Below are 25,077 nucleotides of genomic sequence, written 5' to 3'. Positions count from 1 at the left end.
CATTAAATTATCCATCATTCATGAAACAGAATAAATGAGTTAACTTTCCACCTTGAAATTTCTGCCCCTCCACAGACATATATATGTTTACACATCCCATCATCCACACGGCTTTCTGAGATTACATTTCAGCAGCATTGGTTCAACACAAGCCAAGTCTGGACCGGTTTTGACATGCAGTGTCTCATCAGCAGCCAGGCTCGAACCAATGCAATGAATCTGCCAATAAAAAATAACTACTGAATGCATATGGTAACCTAGAACGATATAACATACCTTTCTAAACTCATTGGTCGTAAAAAATGTGTTTTTTTACATAATTGGAACCTCATTTGCCAGTAACAAAATATGATAATAGTTTTTTTACCCTTTTATCTGGCAACAAAACTGATACCTTTTTTACAAGGAGTCATGTTTGCATTGACCACAATACCTGCCGTCGGAATGCAAACAAAAAACATAACCAATTATCAAATGTGGTTTTCAAGAGTAACCAGCGAACAAATTACGCCATACATGCAGAGCGTCCACTGATTCGCTTGCAATTACAGTACTAGCTAGTTATTGATAACCCACAAAATGGGATAGTTATTTAATATATTGATGTTCATTATTCAGATTTATTTTCCAGAACTATGTTGGCTCATGCAATGGGAGGGGAGGGGGGGGGATACTCAGTTGAAACAAAATTCAACAAGGGGTGGTGTACAATAGCCAAACAAAGTTGAGAACCACTGGTTTACAGGTAAAGTCTCCAGTCCCTAGTTCGACACCACACAGGAGTGAGTTACTGCTCAAATGAGCATTGCTGTGGTGCCCGTCTGGCTCTAGCACTGATCGCAGTGGTGGAAATTCAACGCTCCTATGACGGGGGCGAGGTTATCCATAAAAAAAACTGTTGACTTTCCCCACAAGGTGGTACCAATTTTATCGATCCCAGAGGATGATGGGCAATTTGAGTTAACCGAACTATAGAATACATAACACAAAACAACTATCAGCGTTTTGTCGAATATATAAGTAACAAAATAAATACATATACACACTTCCAGTTTATTTTGTAATAACGGCAAAATATAACAATCAGAAATACAATAAAAACATGTGATCTGTAGTGTGGAGATGGGTGACTGAGTGGGTGAGTGGGATGTTGTGACTTGCAGTGTAGTGAGTGGGTGAATGCGTTGTTGTTGTTGCCTACCTGAAGAGTGGTGGGTGAGTCAATCTGCATTATATTACACTGTGTAACAAAAACAATGTTCCTGTGAAGTGTTATTTTATAATTGCTTATGCCTCAAAAGTACAGAAATTGGCTATTATTTCCCACAAACTTTGTTTTTTGTGACCAGGGCACAAAAGCAAAGGTCATAATCCACTCCATTAATAACACTGTGTAACACATTTATTTATTTTTTGTTTCTGGGCAGCTCAGACAGTACATTTCATTAAAGCGTGTTTTTTTTTTAAAGTCTTTTTAAATATTTTTTTTGAAGGAGCTTTAGTAGACCACTGCCCACGTTCTGGTCATCCAGAACAGACCGTAACATCGACATGTCACGACGCAATGCCCCTGCGATCCACAGATACGAAGGAGTCATCACAGCGATGCTACATTACTAAGCTACTTTGACGTGGCTGTCTGAAGCTTGACCACCTTGAAATGTGAAATTGTAGTCGTTGCTCTGCATCTACCATCAAGCCGTAAGAAAGAATAAAAGAGACGCCGATAACCAAACTTCAACAGCCGCCACTCGCCACTAAGTGGCGGAGATGTCACCGCGGCGCCGGTGCCAGGCTAGGTGCACCTTCAGGCCACGTGAAGTGTCGAAGGTTTGCTGACAGGAGGCTAGGGAACAGGCCCAGGGGGTGCCATGGCTTGGCTGATTTGACTGAGATGACTGGCAGATGCACCAGCTGTACCCCCTCTACTGTGCCAACTTGGTGTGCTTTAGCCACCCGGCGCTCCGCTCGTTGTTGTGAGCGTCGCTCCTCCGCCCTCCGTTGTTGTTGGAGGGCGACTGCCTCCAACTGCCCAGTAGCAGCGTCCTTCACGAGCCTCCTCCACAGAGGCCAATCTTGACCACCGCTGGTACCAGTCTCAAGCAAGTCCACTCAGCTGCACATCCTCACGTACCGGTGCAGTCCATCTCATCCCCATCCCGTGTCGTGCCCGCTGTATGAAATGGAGAGCTACGTCGCTCTATCTGCTGTAGGAAATGTAGAGCTACGCCGGTCTATCTGCTGTAGGAAATGCAGAGCCACGTCGCCCTATCCGATGTATGGAATGCAGAGCTACGTCGCCCTATCAGTTGTAGGGAATGCAGAGCTACGTCGCCCTATCCGATGTAGGGAATGTAGAGCTACGCCGCTCTCTGCTGTAGGAAATGTAAACTACGCCACCTTATCCGATGTAGGGAATGTAGAGCTACGTCGCCCTATCCGATGTAGGGAATGCAGAGGTACGTCGCCTATCCGATATAGGGAATCTGGACTGTTTTCTTGGGTCTTTCGGTAAAGTCACGTAAACAGGTTCAAAGAAAATAACAAAAAATAACAAACAAAAAACTACGACGTTTCGATCGCAACACAAGCAATCGTCATCTCCTGATGACGAGTGTGTGTGTTGCGATCGAAACGTCGTAGTTTTTTGTTATTTTCTTTGAACCTATCTCAGTGACTTTACCGAAAGACCCAAGAAGAAGAATTCCTGCAGTCAGGAAAGAAGCTTCAAGTTTAAGTCAAATACTTTATTTATCCTGGAGGTATCCGATGAGCTATGAAGCTCGTTTCACAGACGTCCAGTAGGGGAAGGGGTCAGAACGTTACAACAACAAAAACACGATATCAATTCAACATTTTGGAAAGGTAAACAAATAATTTAAACATATATAAATAAAACTACACTATGTTTCATCTTACCGGGTAAAGCCCACTGAGGTTTGGACTTGTTTTTTCAGAAGCGACCTGACACAAATGATAGCTCAACGAAGTGGCTTATCATGTGGAAATCCACAGCAATAAAACCATCGATATATCAATGCATGTTTATACACGTGGATGTGAAAACCCGCACGACCACGAGAAGAAAAAAAAATCAACGCCGCGCCTATCCGCTGTAGGGAATGTAGAAACACGCCGCCTATCTGCTGTAGGGAATGTAGCAGCACACGGCCTATCCGCTGTAGGGAATGTAAGAGCTACGCCGCCTATCCGCTGTTAGGAATGTAACAGCACGCCGCCTATCTGCTGTAGGGAATGTAACACAGCACGCCGCTTATCTGATGTAGGGAATGTAAAACCATGGCGCCCATCCGCTGTAAGGAATGTAGAAGCACGCCGCCTATCCGCTGTAGGGAATGTAAAACAACGCCGCCTATCCGCTGTAGGGAATGTAAAACAACGCCGCTTATCCGCTGTAGGGAATGTAAGAACTACGCCGCCTATCTGATGTAGGGAATGTAACGCAGCACGCCGCCTATCTGATGTAGGGAATATAAAACCATGCCGCCTATCCGTTGTAGGGAATGTAGAAGCATGCCGCCTATCCGCTGTAAGGAATGTAAAACAACGTCGCTTATCCGCTGTAGGGAATGTAAGAACTACGCCGCCTATCTGCTGTAAGGAATGTAACAGCACGCCGCCTATCTGCTGTAGGGAATGTAACACAACACGCCGCCTATCTGCTGTAGGGAATGTAGAGCTACGCCGCCTATCCGCTGTAGGGAATGTAGAAGCACGCCGCCTATCTGCTGTAGGGAATGTAAAACAAAGCCGCTTATCCGCTGTAGGGAATGTAAGAGCCACGCCGCCTATCTGCTGTAGGGAATGTAGCAGCACGCCGCCTATCCGCTGTAGGGAATGTAGCAGCACGCGCCTATCTAATGTAGGGAATGTAACACAGCACGCCGCCTATCTGCTGTAGGGAATGTAGAGCTACCACGCCTATCCGCTGTAAGAAATGTAGAGCTACGCCGCCTATCGGCTATAGGGAATGTAGCAACTTGCCGCCTATCCGTTGTAGGGAATGTATAACCACGCCGCCTATCGACTGTATGGAATGTGTGAGGCCTCGTCGCCCTATCCGCGATATGAAATGTAAATCCTTTTCCACCGCCGCCTATGCGCAGTGGGAAATCCAATAAGCGCGCCGCCGCCATTTTGTCAACGCCGCCTATGACAGCGGCGAGGAGGAGTGGGGGCAGAGGCGGCGTCCCATCACCACTCGCTCCGCGTTCCCTCAGCAGCTACAGCAGCTACTACAGCTACAGCAGCAGCAGCAGCCAGCATCGCCACAGCCAACACGCAAGGCGCCTCGTTCGTTAGAGGCACCCGCGACCCCTCCACCCCCCGCTTTAGCGAGAAACGGGGCCCGAGACCCGCGCGCAGACATTGGGCGAATAGCGAGCAAGTACGTCCGAGTGTCCGTCCCCTCCAGGCACGCGTCCCCCTCCTCCCTGGCGCCAAGGAAGAGGATGAACAACTGCGTCAAGCTCGAGCAGCAGCATGAGCAGCAGCAGCAGCTCAGCGAACCCGAGGAGATGGAGATGGAAGGTGAGTTAGTGAGTGAGTGGCTCGTCACTGTTGGGCCCCACCACCGACGTCGTCTCGCGGCCGCGTTATCGTTGTTTAGCGTCGGGCGAGGTGAGGGGCTGTTTGTTTTAATTGTTGCACTTGCTGCGATGGTGTCGCTGGTAAGCCGATGTTGACGCCCCACCGCTCCCTCGAGGGTTGTTTGGGCAGGAGGAGGAGGCGCGGGGGGGGGTCGAGAGAGGCCGAGGCGGCGTGAGCGGCTGTAATGGCGGCGGCGGCGTGCACAGCGTGCGGGGACTGTACACGCGGTGTCTGTGTGTCTGTGTGTTTGTGTGTGTCTCTGTGTGTTTGTGTGTGTCTGTGTGTGTGGGCTGTGTGTGTGTGTCTCTGTCTGTGTCTCTGTTGTGTTGTGTGTGCTATGTCTACGTGTCTCTGGGTGTGTGTGTGTCTCTGTGTGTGTGTGTGTCTCTGTGTGTGTGTGTGTGTCTCTGGGTGTGTGTGTCTGTGTGTGTCTCTGGGTGTGTGTGTCTCTGTGTTGTGTGTGTGTTATGTCTGCGTGTTTCTGTGTGTGCTGTGCTATATTTATAGATACTGTACGTCTGTTTTTGTTGTGTACTGTATGGTTAGTGTATACTGTACCTTGTTTATTTTCTTTGTCCCACTGTACACGTGCAGTTTCTTTGTACATTATTTATGCGTGTTTGTACTCGGTACGGTATATTAACAATTTTAGAACGTTTTACTGTGTAAGTGTGTGCTGTGCGTATGCTTTGAGTGTGTACTTAGGCGTGTCCTGTGTATTACTGCATTACGTACTGTATGTGTATATACTCTATGCGTGTAGACTTAGTTTAGATGTACTGTGTGTACTGTATTTGTCTGTCTAATCTGAGTGTACTATGTGTGTGATAATGTGCGTATAGTACTGTGAGTGTATTATGTTGGTGTGTGAAAGTGGCTGTGTTACTGTTGTTGGAGTGAGTGGGGAGCGGTGGTGTAGGGGTAAGCGCGCTACGAACCCGGTGACCCGAGTTCGATTTCTTCTCATGGCGAACACCACCAGTGACGATTATCTGAACCAGTCCTGGGCCTCCCCTAGGTCTACTCGGTCTCAAACGAGTCCCTGGTGTGGTAAACATCGCCACTAGGGAGCCAAAGACGGCCAATCGTGGTCCAGGCCACCCCTGGACTGTGTGTGTTTGTAAACATGTGTGTGTGCATGTGCCGCTGTACTACTACTGTGTGTCGAGGCCTCATGCGTGTGGGCTGTTTTTGTTGAAGTGGCCTTGTTTCTGTATTCGTTTATTTACGTGGGAGGTAATATTTGTGTTTGTGCATATTTGTGTGTGGATGGGTAGAGGTGAGCTTGTATGTGTTTTGTGTCTGGTGGAGGTAGTGTGTGTGTGTGATAACTGGGAAACTTATGGATTTGTTAGACGGTGTACGTGTCAGGAGTAGGCATGTGAAAGTGTGTGTACAAATGGGTGTTGTGTTTGTGCGGGTTTACACAAATACAATGTGTGGGTGGTGCACGTGTGTTGGGGTGTGCTCATGTGCGTGTTAGGTTATTTGTAGCTGAGGCTACATGTGAGTGTGTGTATATATGTTGGAGAAGTGTGGTATGAGTGGCGAGATGTTCATTCCGTCGCCTGGTATGCAGGAGGTCGTGTGTTCGATCCCGACCATGTATATTTGGAGTTTGCATTTGGTCGCATGGGGTTTTCTCTGGGTCCTCCGTTTTTTCCGTCCACATTTGGAGCATTTGGCTGCTATAAATGTCTACATGATAAGCCACTTTGTTGAGCTATCATTTGTGGCCAGGTCGCTTCTGAATAGGAGCTGGACCTTACCTGGTAAAATGCTCAATTGTTTATAGTTTAGGATGTGATGTCTGTGCATCTGTGTGTTCATGTCATTTGTATGGAGAATTGTGGATTGAGTGTGAACCTGTCCAAATTAGGTGCTGATAACCACTTGCTACAACAATATTTAAGATGATGTTTGGGGTCTATGTGTGTAAGTGTTTGTGTACAGTATGTGTGTGTGTGTGTATATTCCTATCTCGCAAAAGTCCCTTCCTGGTGTTGATTTGTAAAACGGATGACATGTCTGGCTTAACTCCCTAAATTGTATATAATTAGCGCTGCTCGGTGTCAAGAGATAAAAAAAACTCTCGCTGGAATTGTGGGTCTCTCTGTGTGTCTTCATGTTTTAAATGTTCTTGTTTGTTCGCATGTATGTAGGCATGCCTTAATGAACCTTTGTTTATGTACACTAAATAGTGTGTGGACTATTGAATGCAAAGATATATATCATGTGGCTATGAACACTTATAGGTGTGAGCGTCAGTGTGCATGAATGTGTGTTCGTGTGGGTGCGTGGTGCTGATCACCCATCCCTCGTGTGCCGTGCCGGCCTTCATAGGTGCTGGCTAACAGCACTTGCCCCAACAATCTGTTAAGGCTATACGGGGGATCTTTGTGTGTGTGTTCGTGTGTGTGTGTGTTGTGGGGAGCGGTGGTGTAGTGGTTATTGAGCTACGCTATGAACCCGGCGACCCGAGCTCGATTACTGCACACGGCCAACGCCAGTGACAATTATCTGAACCAGTCATGAGTTTCCCCTTGGTCGACTCAGCCTAAAATGACTACCTGTTGCGATGTGTAAACATCGCCACTGGGGAGACAAAAGCGGCCGGGCGTGGTGTTGGCTACCCACCCCCTCGTGTGCCGTCTCGGCCTTCATAGGTACTCGCTAACACCACTTGCCCCCACAGTCTGTTTAGGCTATGGGGAGGGGGGGGTCTTTGGTTTTTGTGTGTGTGTGTTACTGTGTGTTAGTGAGTGTGTGTGTTAGTGTGTGTGTGTTAGTGTGTGTGTTAGTGAGTGTGTGTGTTAGCGTGTGTGTTTTCCGGGCACGGATCCCACGGTAGCTGCTCCCTGGAGGCGTCACGCGTCACTGCAGGCCAAGTCGGTCTCCTCCCGCAGTCATTGATCAGATCATTGCCCCCCCTCCTCCTCTCTCTCCATGCCGTGGGTGTTGTCGGGGATGGTGAGCCCCGTCTCAGTACACCGCCACCTTTTCTGTGCAACCGCTTTCGCTCGTGTTGTCGGCAGAGTGCGAATACGTGTGCCTTCTGCGTTCGACATCCAGCAGAAATGGTTATTCCTGTGTTGAGAGAATGGGAAAGGCGATTTGTGGCGCGACCAAAGCTAATGGTGAGTGGCATCGTAATGGCGAGCGTCGCAGAGTGCAGATTGTTACCTTTTTGAGGGCCCTAGAGGCGGTAATGATGTGGCAATGCCGCTCTTGTATGGAATCATTGCAGTGTAGGATTTTTTGAGGAAGTCATTTCCCCGCTGCGTGTTTGCTCCTGTCTGAGAGTGGCGATTTTATAACCCGGAGAACAAGGGGCATCGTGTAGGTCACCCACCTTTATTGACACCCTCAACGTAAAACTAATTTTGTGGGACACACCGACAGCCGAAGCTGTATGTACGTGCGTTGAACTTCTTTCGCTCTGTACATAGACAAGCGTGCTAATCGGAGGTGCCAGGGGAAGGACAACAAGCTAAACGCAGGAAGCTTGGAGGTCAGGTGTTGAGTGCAAGTGTTGTCTTAGGATGAGGCAAAAGTTAGGAAGTTATTGTGAGATGTGGCATCCTCTGACATCTTCAATTAAATATTAAGTGCCTTGCCAGCGATCCTGAATGGGTGGCGGGGCACGCATATGGATAGTGCTGTTCATTTGGGGAACACGACCTTCCCAAGATCCCCCGATAGCATTCCGGCTTGGGTTAAAATGTAAATTGTTGCTTTGTACATTTCGAGTTTGACCAGTCTTGTTTTTTTTTGTCTATCATCACAACATTTGTGCTAAATGCATGACCAACAACAGTTATAATCCCAGCTCTGACTTTGCTCTGGTTGGTGGAAGTTGCACCGCATATTTGAGCGGCTTTTGGTGTGAATGACATGATTGTATTGCTGTGACGCGACGTGTTGCCCTCTCTCAGTCGTTGCAGTGTGAAACTGGCCGCTAGAACTTTACTGCAGGCGGCAACAGACTGCTGCATGTGCCAGTGACGTGATGCCGATGGAAACATTATTCTAAGCTGGCTAACAATAATGCATGTGCAGACTATTTGTAATTTTAGGAACAAGTCCAGATATACCAGTTGTGGAATCTGGCTGTCTCTTGGCAGTTGTACAGGCGTTATTGGGATGTGCAGTTGTCTAATGTTGGTCCGAAGCTGAGATATTTCATTAAGGACAGAAATAAAAGCAAAATTGAACTGCATACTTTTTACTCACTTGCTCATTTTATTTGACTCGAAAGGTTAATTTCTGGTCACTTGAGGTGAGTTGTTACCTTTTGCAAATATAATGAGGAATTTGAATTGAACTATTTTAATTACATGTGTATACTATAAAGCATATTTTGTGTGCCTAAAATGCAGACTGCAGTGATTGCAGTAAGTTACGTCTTCATCAACATTTACCCAATGTGCAAGCACAGTATTGACAACTACGTTGTTGCATTGGGGAGATCGTTTAAAAAAACAGTTCTCTATATACAATGTGCAATACAATATAGATAGAACATATAAATATGACCGAGTCTTTAGATGTGCAGATGTGGGAGTAAGTAAATGATAACCGAAGTTATAAGAGTTGCGCATTTTATTAATGTGCTTATGCGCATCTTGGGAACGGCAAAAATAAACTTGTCGTTTGGGATATTTTCAGAAGGTTAAGAACGAGGGGGGGTAGGGGGGTGATGGGATGCCATGGATGAATAGGAAGGCACCTCACAAAATCGGTCATGGGCAGAGGAGATGAGGGCAGTCAGACAGGGGAAGTCTCCCGCAGTGCAAAAACTATTCAACTATTTTCATTTCACCAGGTAAGGCCCACTAAGCTATGTAGCTCTTTCTCAGAAATGATAGCTCAACGAAGTGGCTTATTATCATGCAGAAATTTACATCAGCAGATACTCTTAAATAATCTGGACGCATGTTTTTTTTAAATGTGAAGGTACAAACCGGAAGACCTGGAGATAAATCCATGTAGCTACGGAGGGAACATGCAATCTCCAAATATACAGGCGTCAGGGTTGGGATCGAACTCACAACCTCCTGTATACCAGGCAAGGTAGTTAACATCTCGCCACCGTAAGGTGTAGGGAGCTCCACACAAGAGGCAGCAGTGACCTCAATATGACAGGACTGCGAGTACAGTTGGACGTTTGAAAAGCCATTTGTGATGCATAATAGGCCGATGAACAATGTAATCATCCCTGTTCGCCCTGGCAGAACGTTTGTATATGGCATGCAACTGCCAAGTGAACATACGTGTGCAAATAGTCGCCATTGTAGTTGATCATTAATTTAATAATTAAGAATGGCCTTTGTATACTGTAATGGACGGTATTGTCATTTGACACTATCGTTTTCCATAATGCAACGTTTTCATAATTTTTACCCGTTGCGAACACTTGTGTGACATCAACGATAGCAGTATAAAAAAACAGGCACTGTATCGTTCAGTCATTAAATTTTTTTTTATAGTAGCCATGATACGATGCATCGATTTAAATAGCCAGTTCATACACAAGGGGTTAAACTTCAGCTTACCTTACTGGAGCAAATGTGGACAAGATAATATCGGTGATAAGTATGGGAAATAAGGCAGCGGCATTTGAATGAGGAAGTACGGTGACACATTGAGGGATAAATGGCTGTGTAACAGATTTCTAGTGGACACACAGGATCTGCTTGAGTTCTTCTTTGGCTGTCACATGTATGTCATATTTAGATAGTCGTGTTTTGTTCCGGACTGTCGTGCCCAATGATATTTACAAGTAAATGTTAATCCCTCAAATTGTGTACGTTTATAACAGAACCAGAAAGGTAATAATTTCGAGGTGGAGCTCAATTCATAACAGTTTTGTAAGAGGATGAAGGTGGCAGCAGTAGACATCATGTGGAGTACCGGTAGTCGGTTTAACACGTGGGCTTATTATTTATAGTACCAGTAGTCCGTTCAACACGTAGGCTTATTATGTATCGTGCTGGTAGTGTTTACCTCGTGCGGCATGATCAAAGAAACTGTCAAGAGTAAAACAAACTCAATTTATGGATTATATTATAAAGTCAGCAAATTCTTATTAAGATTGTATTACGCTATCTAAAGTTGAAAGCGCAAATGCATTGAGTGTTTGCTTGTGGCGAAGGGGGCATGATAACTGTTATAAAGATGACCCCATACGAAAACAACTTTTTAGTATGAAGTTGTGTTGCTATTATTTAAACCAGCCAAAATGAATCAAAGGGTTTCCGAAACCAAAACGATTCTCTCCCACGACCATTGCACACGCATCTCCCTCCAGATAACACCATTACGTGTGACGTCACACACGTGCCATTTACTGTCTCGTGCTGCTTTAATTGCAATGTCATAATTGCTCAAATACTTTCAAGGACAAACACATGTTGAAAATAACTTCACAATCCAAGCATGCATGATTTTCTTGCTTGTATATTTTTGTTATTATTTTTGTTATTATCTTCCACCCTCCCCCGCCCTCAATTTTATCACAATTGTACTTTTGGTCTCACGTCTTGAAAAAAATGTCCTTCAGGATTTTTTTGCACAACGTCGTTAAAGACTCTGCAGAACCAAATATCACACATCTACTTCTGAGATCTCTCCAAGTGACCTCTTCGACAAGATAAAGGGTAGTACTTTCCCACCTGCCCTGCTACTGAAAGTAATGTTTGTTGCATGACAATGCAACTGATTGTTTTTAAAAACATTTTACGTGATGGAATTTTTTGCATCGTTTTTTGTGACCGGGCTGAGACCATCAACTCGTTACATTTGAGAACCTAATCACAAGCCACTGCCTGGATTTGAGCCAAGGATCTCAGCCTTGCCTGCTCAGTTGCCATGTTTAGTTTATCGGATATTTTTAGGGACTGGTGGACCACAAAACAAGAAAGTAGGATGTAGCCGACCCACAATGTGAGTAAGGTAATAGTTTACTTGAAGATAATGTGTAAACTATCCGTTGAGCACATGCTTTTACTGCACATTTTATACCATTGGAACCTCATTTGCCAGTAGAAAAATATGATAATTGTTTTTTTACCCTTTTATCTGGCAACAAAACTGACACCTTTTTTTACAAGGAGTCATGTTTGCATCGACCACAATACCTGCAGTCGTAATGCAAACAAAAAACATAACTCTGATAATGTATGCACTGACCTTTCTAAGGAAAGCTGTCTCGGGTGTGGACCAATCAACTTCAAGGACAGTGCATACATTATCAGAGTTATGTTTTTGTTTGCATTACGACTGCAGGTATTGTGGTCGATGCAAACATGACTCCTTGTAAAAAAAAGGTGTCAGTTTTGTTGCCAGATATAATGGGTAAAAAACCAATTATCATATTTTATGTTCTTCTTGGTTCTTTCGGTAAAAAAATAAAACATTGTGTTTTTACGATTAGCTCACTGTCCCATTGGAGTGATCATTTCACTGTTGGATGCACTGTACTGGACGCTTTACATGTCTCTTCATTGTAAAAGAGATATGGCAGAGTAGGGTCCTCCGGTTTTACCCACCACATTTAGAAACACGCGTTGAGAATATTTGGCTGCTATAAGTTTCCACGTGATGATAAGCCACTTTGTTGAGCTATCATTTGTGGCCCGGTCGCTTGTGAAGAAGAGCCATCCCGCTCAGTGGGCCTTACCTGGTAAAATAATGAATAGTTGTTTTTATTAAACTTGGGTTCTTTGTCTTTGCTGAATGTACAGACATTAAGGAACGGTAATATGATGCCTCCAAACACCAGCTTTGTGTTTACGTTTGGTAAACAGTTGCCCCCCCTTATACAAATGTTGGACAGTGCCGCATTATAACAAGTGGTATTGTCTGTAAACGGTAGTTCTCAAATTGTATCCTGCAAGGAAGTGTTGACCTGTAAATGAATATGTAACAGTGGTAGCTGTTATTAACGCTGTAGTATTCATAGCGGCTGTGGTTTTCGAAAAAAAATGTGTACTTTATTTTTAGACACTGTCTTCCCATCCGTGTTTATTTAGTAGAACAGCAGTTCTCTACTGCTGTATCTTTCCACCTGATGACGATTGCTTGTGTTGCGATCGAAACGTCGTGATTTATTTATTTTTCTACCTACGTGACTTTACCGAAAGAACAATGCTTGCTGGATTCGCTTCCTTAAAACATAAAATAAAGAATTTACAATCCCACAGTTAAGATTACCAGTAATTAGTATATCTCAGATTGATACAATAGCATCAGGTAATTAATTTGCAGATGATTTTCGTCAATCATCGTTTTATATGATCAATGTAATGTGAGTAATTGTAAAATCGTGTCTTCGTTTATTCCTGACATGACCATGCCAAAACACCTTTTGTAATTTTCGGGCCACCTGCAGTCCCGGATAGCCATGTTGTTGGCAACATGCTTTTGTTTGTAGATGTTGCTGTTTTCTTCTCAAGTTTCCCTGGCACTGCACAGTTTGGCCATGCGGTGTTGCCTTCCAACCCTTTAATACTTCCAGTGGAAATTGTTCACAGGATACCCTTGTTAAAGGGTGTCGCTGCGTAGTTAATTTCTACCTTTTCTGATTGAAAATGTATGATGTATTCTTGTGGTGGATTTAGGTTTTTCTAAAGATAATAATATAAATAATCTGTTTCACCACATAGCGATACAATAAAATAACCTTTTAGCCCCCTGTAGGTTGCGGTGACCAAGGTTTTCCAACGGTTTGTTAAAAGCAATTAAACATCTGGACTGTTTTTGGTTCTGTGATTCTCATCGGCAGTGTGACCTGTTAAGAAAATGCTGCTGGGCTAGCATGACATTATATACAATTTGAACGTGTATACTTTATTTTATTTACATTTAGTGATTTGCTTACATTTCCTATACAGTGCACTCCTTTCGTTTGTTGTAACTTGTTATAACCCTGTGCCCCAACTGAACATCTGTGAGAAAGAGCTTCAGAGCTCATGGGATTTCTGCAGGATAAATAAACATTCTGAACAACTGTCGGGTGGCTCTATGGGAACCTCATTTGCCAGTAAAAATATGATAATTGTTTTTTTACCCTTCTATCTGGCAACAAAACTGACACCTTTTTACAAGGAGTCATGTTTGCATAGACCACAATACCTGCAGTCAAAATACAAACAAAAGAACATAACTCTGATAATGTGCACTGTCCTTGAAGTTGATTGGTCCACACCCGAGACAGCTTTCTTTAGAGACTTAGAGGGTGGCTGTTTTAGCACAGTAAAAATTGTACAAAATGTGGCGTGCCCCGCTGTGGTGCTCAGTGCGTAACAAGTTGCCTTTAATTCAGCAGGTGCAGAGGAAGCGCAGCACGATGCTCCCACTCCCATCGTCAACGGCAACGTAATTCCGGAAGATGGAAATGGCATCAAGGATGCGGAGATGGAGGAAGGTAAAGTGTGCGCTGGCCAACCCACACCATTTCTCGGCACTTGAGACTGTCAACGATTGTCCCCCACCCTCGAATCATGAATCGTCAGTGGATTGTGACGATTCTGGGTCATTGAGCTTTGACCGCAGAAGCTATAACTTCCTGCTTTGCCCATAGTGGTGAATGTGGCATCTCTTAGCTGCAGGGTTTTACGGGAACCCATGAAATTCGAAATATGTTATTTGGATAATGAGCCTGAGTCTCCACGCAATGAATCTGGTTGAAGAGAGAACTCTGGTTTTTTAACCATGTTAGGTGAGCAACGTCGAATGTAGTGCTTATTAAATTAGTGTCACACTCAAACACTTAGAGCCGTACTTAGGCAGAGCAATGTACTTATCAAATTAATAACAGTACAAGCTGGTAAGACAGTTCTTCAAGGGGGCGGGGGGAATGTGTTATGGGATTCAATTGGGCAAATAAGTATATGCACGGGAATGCGTAAACTCATTTGAAAAAAGATCCCCCGTATAGCCTTAACAAACTGTAGGGGCAAGTGCTGTTAGCGAGCACCTATGAAGACCGGAATGGCACATGAGGGGGTGGGTGGCCAGCACCACGCCCGACCGCCTTTGTCTCCCCAGTGGCGATGTTTACGTACCGCACCAGGTATTCATTTGGGGCTGAGTCGACCTAGGGGAGGCCCAGGGCCGGTTCGGATAATCGTCACTGGTGTTGGCAGTGAGCGGGAATCCAACCCGGTTCGCCAGGTTCATAGCGCAGCGTGCTAACCGCTACACTATATATACACACACACATTGGGGGCACTCTAGCATTAATATTGCTGATAAGTGTTTATGTTTTTAAATATCTGCAGTGTTTGGTTGCCAATTTTGCCCAAAAAAGTAAACGGAGCTGGGAATTGACTTTGGTTAGCTTCACTTTCAGTTTAATAGCAATTATTTGAGAAGTTTTGTTATTTTGTTTATTCCCTGGGCAGTAAAAATATTCCTCTTGGCTCTTTTAGAAATTAGAGAGTGGCACAATGTTGGCAGATGTTATTATCGAGATATTAGTGGCAAGTGGATGGCTCTTTGTGTCCGTTTTCTCAAAAATCTGCGCGTTATTGAAGAAAATAATTGTACAAAAATGAGCACAAAAAGAAAACTTAGCAAATATTTATTTTTTCCAAAGTGGCAGCTTTGTTTTTTGAGATGGCGTGACATTTTTATTATCACAGTTTTTGAGCACAGGCTCCAAATGACCCAACATTCCAAGTGGCCAATAACTACTGGAATCAAGTAAAGTTGTCGGATTCAAGCCAATATACATTTTGTGAACTGAGAAACGTTATAAGAACTTAGGAAAAGAGACAATGAGAGCCAATGTAACATTCTGACCTACTCCCACGGGGCATCTCAGTGGGCCTTACCCAGTAAAATACAAAATAGGAATAGATGTGAGCCCCACAGGCCACCCTACGAGCAGCCTTCCCCACTCCTCAGCCACCCGCTGTGGGATGTTGCCACCGCTCGCTGTGGTGGTAGTGGCCCTGCTGCATATTCAATCGTGTCACGTGCTCGGCTCAGCAAAGCAATGCTGGATGTACGCGCAAGCAATGTTTGTACGTACGCGCAAGCAATGTACATCTGCAAAACAGGACTGAGCAGCTGCTGACAGTTTCACGTAGGGTTGGCTGTGACATCCTATCTTCCTCACGTTGCTACATCGAGCCTGTGTTTGGCTGCTGGTAAATGTGTAGAATGGTCCACTTTACCAGCATCTGATAGACGTGGCCAGAACATCGCTTTTTTGGCTGGGATGTCCCAACAGAGACTAGCACCGCCAGTTTTTATCTGATCTCATCAAGGAGCATATAAACCATGACGCGAAATTCCGTTCATCCTCGCAGCGGCTTTTGGCTCGCCATCGAACAAAGATGGTCACTGCATCGCATGCTTTCAGATGCGTTCCTGAGGCCATCTGGAACGCTCTTCCGATATTAGGAAGCCATTGAGGCTATGCACTTTTAAATCATCTTGATTGAAAACTCTTTTCTTCAGAACTGCTTTTTGTGCTTAGTTTGTTGTCCTTCCCCCGCACCTCCGACCGCACCTCCGATTAGCACGGTTGGCTACGTACAGTGCGAAAGAAGTTCATCATGCAAATTTAATGGAGCTTGTGAAATAAGTCAGTTGTTTGAAATACACGAACTGCATGAACAATCACCATCCTAGCATACATTAAAAAATCAGTCTGCTTGTTTGTCACAGTAAAAGCTACTTTATGAAATTGGGCCAGTTACAACTTTGAGTCTCGTCAGCAGAGCCAACAAAAGCCCTGATTGAACAAATGCTGCTGTGTTGCCAGTTATCAAGACAGGTTCGTCGTCTTACTCCTGGACTCCCGTGCTTCTGGTCTTAAAATCTTTACAACCAATTGGTGATAAAGCAGAGTATAAGCCACAACCCCAGTGTGTGTTCCAGACAGTGGGTTTATGTATTCTCAAGTTTCTAACTCAAGGCACGAAGCCAATTCGTGAGTGGCACAATAACGCCTCTAAAATAGTTGTTAGAGCAATTTCAGATGTGTTAAGCATGCATAAATCTTGCAATCTGATTTAATGCGTGGTTAAAGAAACAACCACGCTATAGGGGAAGAGGTTTGTTTTGCTGAAACAATAGTGATGTTTTTCTTGTGATAACCAAAAAGCTGTCACTTTTAAGGGTACTTGGGTTAATTGTGTGCTTTAATCTCATTTGGGGTTGTGTTGAGTTGTTTAGTGAAGCAGGTGATGTCATGTCCCCCACTACCTTCAGGGCTGTCCCTGCAGGCACGCTCATAAATGGGGCTGTCTCGTGGCTGAGAAGGCCAATACTGTCCTGGCATAGATAGCTTTTGATGCTATAAATAATAGACAATGGTTTGCTCCACCACCAAAAGATTAAATAAAGTAACGTTTAAGTCTGCCAACCCATAGGACCTCTGGATCAGTGATTTCAAGCGGCTTTGTTCAAGTGAGCAAACCCTATAACTAGTTTTATCGAGATGCTGTCATGAAGGCTTATATTCTGGCACATCTAAATGTTATTTTAGATTTTTATAGTAGTTTTGTTTATTATTTTTTAGCCCACTAGGCGTAATACAATACAGTTTGTGCACAAGCCTGCTTTTGAATCCATGGATCCGCCTCAGAAATGTCTGCGATGTGTGGCCTGGTTGCAGCCCAGCCCAGGCACGTCACCTGTCTGGTCCACTCTGCGTTGGTCTCGCATGCGGCGCATGGCTCTCCCGAGACGCATACTCAAGGGCGCTTACGTTGTTTTAGATTCATTATTATTGTTTGAGCCTTAAAGGCACTGGTATAAAATACATTATGAGCAGTATTTGGTTTCGTGCTGAGCAGATCATTCCAGAAATATTTCTCTCGTGATTGTTTAAGCTTACAATGACGAGGTCTACATTAGGCACGTAATATTATTGAGATTTCCGTTTCTTTCAGAGTACATAATTCCCGTCAGAAACTCCTTATTCCCATCCAAAACTCTAAAGCAGGGCTATTCATTTGTGCTGCCAAGTTAATTTAATCTGTCCCATGGCTTCAAATGGCCAGTGTTAATCTGTCCTCTCTCTCATCTCTTCTGAATACATCGCACTCCTCTCTCTTTTGTTTTTTCTGAATGCATCTCTTAAATATTTCTCCTACCTCTTATGCCTTCTGAATATACCTATTTTATCTCTCATAAATGCATCGATCTCCTGTCTCTCCCCTGTCTCTTTCTTCTGAATTATCTCTAACCTGTATAGCTCTTGTGACATATCTCAAATGTGCATGCATTTGTTTCCTTTAACTTACAACATAATGTAATAAAAATGAAATGTCTGATACACGACTCTTGGTACGTTAGTCAATTTGGCACTTGGCAGGAAGTTTGGGCAGCCCTGCTTTTAAAGGTTTATTTTATTTAAATGTTTATTTTATTTTTTCCACCTACATGTTTTACAGATGATGCTAAAAGTTTTAATGCGCCGCCTTAAAATGGTCATTGGCTGCGGCTGACAAAAAATGTTTCCTTTGCAGATACAAGCTGGAGATCCGAGGCCACGTTCCGGTTTACCGTGGAGCAGTTCGGCACGTTATCAGACACGGTGCTGAGCTCGGCTTATTATGTGCGCAACCTGCCGTGGAAGATCATGGTGATGCCACGTACCCACCAGGAGAGGCCTAACCAGAAGACTTTGGGCTTTTTCCTGCAGTGCAATGCAGAATCTGAGTCCACGTAAGCAGAATTTTTTTGGTTTTAAAATAAGACAGTGTTTGTAAATGTTTTCATGCTCCTCTTGTGAAACTGGGGTAACGTTTATTGGCGTTTCCGGCAACATGTTTGTATTTTGGTAAAGATGTAAGGAAAGGTGTCGTAAGAAAACTTGAATAATAGAAGCGGTCAATTGAGGAAAAGTTCATAATTGTAACGATAATAAAATATGAATAAGACATTATTTTAAACTTCCTGAATCACATTACTTAGCCTAGTGTACACCTTCATGATATTTTTGGCGCAAGTTATATGTGCGAATGATTTTTGGACATCACTTAGTAATATCCAACGTAATGCGAGCTTTGCTCATGTCACTACATGCCTCGGTCTCTTGTATTACGGCTGACCGGGTGATGTGACACTCGCCTGATCCTCACCTTAAACTCGCCTGGTACTTGTCATCTGATAGTATTCACTACTCTCCACACCGCTAACCAGACACTCACCAACTCACCTAATCCTCACACTCGGCACTCGCCTAACGGTGAATAGACTTTCACTTCTCGCCTAACCCTCTCACCACTTTAACCACTCGACATTGACGACTGAGCATTCACCAGACACGTTAATCGGACATGTTCATCAGACACCACTCGCCAGCCACCACACTCGGCAAATGACAAACTGGGAGCATCAAGTCAACTCTTTACTGAAGCTAAACTATTTTTATTCAGAGGCGACCTGGCCACAAATGGTAGCTCAATGAGAAGTGGCTTATCACATGGAAATGTATCGCAGCCAAATAACCTAAACGCAAGTTTCTAAATGTGGAGCGTAAAACTGGAGGACTCAGAAAAAATCTACAGGACCACAGGGAGCGAGACACAAACTCCAAATATACAAGGGTCAGGGTCGGGATTGAACCCACGATCTCCCGTATACCAGGCGAGGCAGATAAGATCTCGCAAGCAGCTCCCCAATCAGAAACATTGCATTTATTACTTTACTAAAGCAAGTGTCCTTTCTTTCGCCTGCTCTGAACACCTTAATTTGACCACACCTCCAGTGGGTCCAGGATTTGCCAGGAACTTCATATGCAGCCAATTGGGGGACGCACGCCACGGTTTATTGGTACTGTCGCTATTTTATTGTCACGTGTTAAATCCCGTGTGCGCTTTTGTTCATTGGTTATAACCATAAGATATTTCCGCATCACACATTTTCGGATGTGCTTTTGCGGCCGTCTGGAACGCGCTCTTCCTTCCGATATTAGGATGCCACCGGAGCTGTGCACTTTTAAATCTTGATTGAAAACTCATTCCTTTAAAACTGCTTTTTGTGTTTAGCTTATTGTCCTTCCTCTGCAACTCCAATTAGCATGATTGGCTACGTACGGTGCGAAATAAGTTGATCATACATGACACGACACATCAAAACAAGAGTGTGCATACTGTACGGTACGTGATTCAAAGTTTACATATTTCCTGTTTTGTTTCTGCCAATGATGACATGACTGTTTTGGTTTTTGTTTAGGTCATGGTCTTGTAATGCCCAAGCAGTGTTGAAGGTGATCAACGTGAAAGATGAAGAGAAGTCTTTTACCCGTAAAATCAGCCACCTCTTTTTCCACAAAGAGAATGACTGGGGTTATTCGAGCTTTATCCCTTTTAATGTGAGTACTCGCCACACCTGGTCAACCCCTGCACCACACCACCCATAGCCTCACAGTTCACTTTTAAGCCAATCTCATACACACACTCACTCATTGTAATGTAACGTTCATATTCTTAATGGAAAATTCCAAACCTTGCGAATTGTACAACAGTTATTTAATCTGCACCAGCTGAAACCATTAGTGTCGAACCAAATTGCGTGTCTGAAAAACCCAGAGAAGTTGAATTTTGAGTCCAAATTGATATTAACTTTACGTGAAGCCATGTTTAACAATTCCAAACCCTTCTCATTATTGCTGATGGACATGTATATTTTGTATTCTTCTTTGGTCATGTGTGAATTTTTTTTCTTATTATAAGCTCGTGGTTTTTAATGCAAATTCCCACTTTAGAAATGGAAAGTACAGCTGTAAATCACTAAACTTCTCGGCCTGTATTCAGCAGTGAACGTGCACCACATCTGACTGGAATCCATTGGAATTAGATGACTCGTACTGTTTTGCTCTAACTGCAAAGTTACCCGAGACACTTAATCACCAGTAATTGAGTGTGCGTGCCCATTGATTGTAAGTGCAATAAAACGAGCAACTGCTTCTATGGCAAAAGCTGCGGTGGAAGTAGTTATGAAACCCACGTTGCAAACAATATCGCACAACTCCATTTCACTTATTTTCAAGAGGCACACTATTCCACATTGGCTTAGCCTATATTTAATTTAGTATTGGGATTTAGGTCAAATTGGTTTTCTATTTTATCTTGTAAGCTTTATTCTTTTCAAATGTCGACCTGTGATTTTTCTGTTTATTTGTGAAATTGTCTTTATTAATGTCTGCAATAATAATGATAATGTCCTTTATATATAAGATGCACCATGATTTGGATGTGTATATCATCTAAAGACAACTTTGTTTAGCCATGTAAGGCTGAGAGCGGGTGTGTGTGTTAGTTTTGATGCTATGTTGGGGACTCTTTTTTCACATCTCATTGGATGAATGTGCTCATTTCCACATTTCCTGTACATAGAGTCTGAGACTTAGAGTAATTGCCTAGAAATACAGAGTTTTAGTCCTTTCGCTATCCCGGGTTTTCATAGGTTGTCACTGACACTACAACTTGGAGCAATTTAAAAAACTACGTGCTGTGCTGGACACTTAGAAATGGTGCACATCAATAATTAATTGGATGCAATAGCCATGCAGGGGCTGTACCCATCCCCCCTCGAGGGGAGGGGGTAAGCCCCCGTTCGTACCACATGGCCCTCCGAGCTCGGTGACATAACTCTTCCAGCCAATCAGCGGAGGGCGACACCACAAAGCATACATCTGCGAGAAATAAGTAGTCCAGTTTCAACATGTTTAACTCATTACAACCAACAACCTCCAAACACGCATTTGTGCATTTTAACTAAATAAACACATTCTTTTTTATTTTTATGTGTACATGGGCGAGACCTTTTTGAGGGACACAGAGCGTGTCCGTGACCATCTATTCAAAACCGGGTTTAACTTAAGTATACCAAAAACCCTACTTAAACGCTCCGGATCAGTCGAGTTGTGAGCTTGTAATAGGCGGGAACAATGGCCATTGACAGCCCTCTGTCAATGGGGAATCTCTGTTGGGGAACAACTGCTGAAAGGACAGCTCTCCCAAATCTACCCCCCCCCACAACCCGTCTTGGAAAACCAAGGTATTTTGGCTAATGGTGTCTCGTGTAAAAAGTGTGGTGCGCTCCACACTGCTGGAACGGTGGTGGCTGCACAGGGCAATGAGGCAGGTGCAATATTCAGGGGGGCTATACCCATCTGCACCAAGGGCCTCTCTTCTTTCGTCCCTCTAAACAGTATCAAGAGCATATTATCTGAACGCAATGGCAACTCCTTGAATTCATCATGGAAGGACAAGATTGCCGATGCCCTGACCCTCAGGGTCTACTAAGGGGACAGCTACTTATTAAATGCCGCCTCCAAGAACCTGACTACGTGCGATGACCCACGCGATACCAGGTCCAAGCCGTACCTCACCAAGGGTGGAAATTACTCCAATTTGAGCTGCATAGCCACAACGTGGACTGTCTCCTAAATATGTTTTATCATGAAGTCCTGCACTAATGCTTGACTTTTCAAACCTGACGCTGTCAATGTCAAGTCCTTCAAATGAAGTGCATGTAGGCCCTGGCATGGCACTCCCCTCTCTCTGACTTGATCAAGCCTCAGCTGGAGGCCCACCATCATGGCCAGCAGGTCAGAAAACCCGACCGCTCCTGCATGGGGAGCAGCCCTGCGGTGCAACAACTGGGGCCGTGTGGCTTGTCAGGCGGTGGCATCGGCGGGAATCTTGTTCCCACACGTGGCAGGACGGCGAGGGCAAGTCAGGTCTTGATCAGCGCCAGCCCCCAAGAGGTGATGCACAATCGTGCACTCGGGGGGGGCTGCGCCGAGGCCAGTTGAGACCCTATCAGAGAGCAGAAGGAGAGGCTAGGCGGTGACCTTGCAAAGATTCGGCCAGGTTGAGTGTCTCTCGAAATAGGGGCGATAAAGGAGATCCGAAGGGATCAGTGGCGTTCTTGCATTTACCCATGTTATACTTTATTGTACCCAAAGCATCGAGGGCTTAGAGCCATCCTGCATCTCACTAGGCTGAACAGACATACCCAAAACCATCGATTTAAGATGGAATCTCTGGCGTCGATCACCAAGAGCAGAAATCACGTTTACCCTCATCTGTATAACTTGTTGATAAGGGCAGCCTTCGCAAATGACCAGACCACCTGAGGTGGTCCAGACCACCTGAGGTGGTCTGGTCATTACAAAACCACTGGTTCGTTTTAAATGGACCCAAATGCAGTCTCCGGCAAACATAGACACTCAGGTCAGGTTTTCCCGATTGAGGAAGTAGTTGGGGACCTTGATGAAGGCGGGACACATTGCTGAAGGGCGAAGGAGGAAGTGCAAGAAGATTCGTGATTGTCCTAGGCCACGTGGTGCCTACAGAGGACATGGTCTCATGGGCCAAACTCTTACATGCGTGTCCTGCAGTAATGTGTGGAACCTGCCTTGGTGGCTAAGCTTCCCGTGTCTGCTGGCAGGAATCCCCATTGGAGTTTTTTCAATGAGGTAATAAGTTTGGAGTATAAATGCAAGCCTTTTTGTCTGGTGTATTGTCAGAGCAGGGGCTCTTAAAGGAAAATTGGGAGGCTGGACCCGGTGTCATGGGTAGTGGCTCAGGTGGCCAGGGTCCTAATGGAAGCTTTTAACAGAGGGCTGCAGTTTCTTGAGTCACAGAAAATTGGGGGGAATTTTTTTTCAAGGTGTCATCAATGTCATAGAACATCTCGAACAAGCCTGTCTTGTCTGAGACACGAAAGAAGGTGGTACACCCTAATATACTATTAAAATAAAGTAACGAAAATGTATTTCAATTTAAACTGGGCTTTCCATTCTCTAGTACTATACACGGTTCAATCAGCTCAGGAGACAGTTTAAAAAAAACATCTATTTTGAGGGTGGGAAGGACGCCGAGGCTGCTAGATCAAAACAAACCCGATTTAACCACCTACCACATATCTGCATATCCCTACGGAAGTACGCCTCAAGTTGAGTCTGTGGCTCAACACCCAAAACAACAACCAGTTTTAAAGTCTTACCTGTTGATAGGCAGTTGACAAAAAGTATTCTTAGAAGTGTTGGTCAGCCTGTTTTGAAGCCCTTCGATAAAGGCATGTTGCCTTTATTCGAGCAACCATATCCGCTGGTAGCGATCTCTTCATTCAGATCTGTTGCTCTGATATTTATACAACCATGGCTGCGTTCTCAACATGCCCAAGTGCAGTATTCAGCAGTAGTGCTGCATCTTGAGACAATCAACTGGCAGTGCATGTTCTGAAGGGCACTCCAGACCTAAAATGAAAAGCAACAATACCAGCCAAAAACATGCCCCCCCCCCCTTGCTGTGACCGCTGGCATCAATATCCAAAATGACTGCACAAGAGCAATCTAAAAAAAAAATCTCCTGAACCCAATAATGTTGAACATCAAATAATGTGTTCCAAGTGTTACTTGGCTCAGGCCTACAACATTTTCTTTGGTGGCTGAACAAAGAAGACCTTGTGGTGAGAGCTATAACGTTTAAACTATTACTGGCTAAAATACCAGCATATTGTCCTGGGGTACCATCTGCAAGAAGAAATTGTCCAAGGATGGTATTGTCTTACTCGATAAGATCAAATGGCGCTTGGTCAACCACTCCTACATCACATGTCCATGCTGGTCAGGTAGATAGCGATAATGGAAGAGGCTTGCCTATTTCATACAATAATTAAGTAAGACTTGGAAGCTTTTCTCATCCAGGGCAACTCAAGGATACCTTTTCGAGCCGTGAGCCTCAAGGACAGATCCGAAAATTCACTATTCGTATCGATGAAGTTGCATCTCCATGGATTTTGCAGACATCATGCTTCCCCAGACTTTTACGCCGGAATTGAGGAATCTGTGCAGACTCAACTCTCGTCTGCACCCACTCGGGAGTTCTTTCACCCCATTTCTCAATGTGGATTAGCTCTACCCCAGCTATGTCTCAACATAATTTCAAATTGTAAGACGCACAGTATTCACTCGCTCTTAGCGATAGAGAACAACGTGGAGGCACGAGGAACCACGGACAGCGGGAAGGCTGTGAACTGGCACAAAAAAATTGGCCAAGCTCTGTCGTCCTCTATTTGTTAAGGTGTTAACCAATTGAGAAGTGTTTCCATTTGGGAGCAAGCTGGAGCGCACGGATAAAAAACACATGTGCAAGGGGGAAACACTCTTTGCCAAACAGAAGGAACAGGTGGAGTCCACCTTTTCGCTGTACTATATTGTCCTGACAAAGCCGAGTATAGCAGCTTAACAGCCATTGGAGAGGAGTTTGGCAATATTTTTGTGACCTGCCAACCCTTACCTCCACAGTGCTGGATGACAGGCATGCATAGCCACTGCAATAAGAGGGCATGGTCTTTGCTTGAGTTGGCATGACAAAAAAATATCATGCATGCGTGGCATGATCACGTGATTCTCAAGGCCATGGGAGGGCATTTGGTTGGTGTTGTGTACCACGGAACTACATGATGTAGGTTCGTTTGTGTGATAAG

The 25,077-nt window shown here is 44.4% G+C and overlaps 1 protein-coding gene across 6 annotated transcripts in view; it reads left to right on the top strand.

Moving 5' to 3' along the window:
- Nucleotides 1–4,117: 4,117 nt before the first annotated feature.
- USP7 (ubiquitin specific peptidase 7) overlaps nt 4,118–25,077 on the top strand; it is an 86,327-nt gene continuing 65,367 nt past the window's right edge. For all 6 annotated transcript variants that reach the window (XM_078600610.1, XM_078600600.1, XM_078600591.1 and 3 more), the window contains exons 1-4: nt 4,118–4,551; nt 13,937–14,038; nt 18,099–18,297; nt 19,810–19,948. In XM_078600610.1, coding sequence (XP_078456736.1) covers nt 4,473–4,551; nt 13,937–14,038; nt 18,099–18,297; nt 19,810–19,948 — 519 coding nt within the window. In that variant the 5' untranslated portion in view covers nt 4,118–4,472. The remainder of the gene's footprint in view (nt 4,552–13,936; nt 14,039–18,098; nt 18,298–19,809; nt 19,949–25,077) is intronic.

The sequence above is a fragment of the Lampetra planeri genome, chromosome 1 (assembly GCF_965212315.1).
Source record: "Lampetra planeri chromosome 1, kcLamPlan1.2.h2, whole genome shotgun sequence".
In the NCBI taxonomy this organism is placed as follows: domain Eukaryota; kingdom Metazoa; phylum Chordata; class Hyperoartia; order Petromyzontiformes; family Petromyzontidae; genus Lampetra; species Lampetra planeri.
This window is presented reverse-complemented; position numbering and strand designations above follow the sequence as displayed.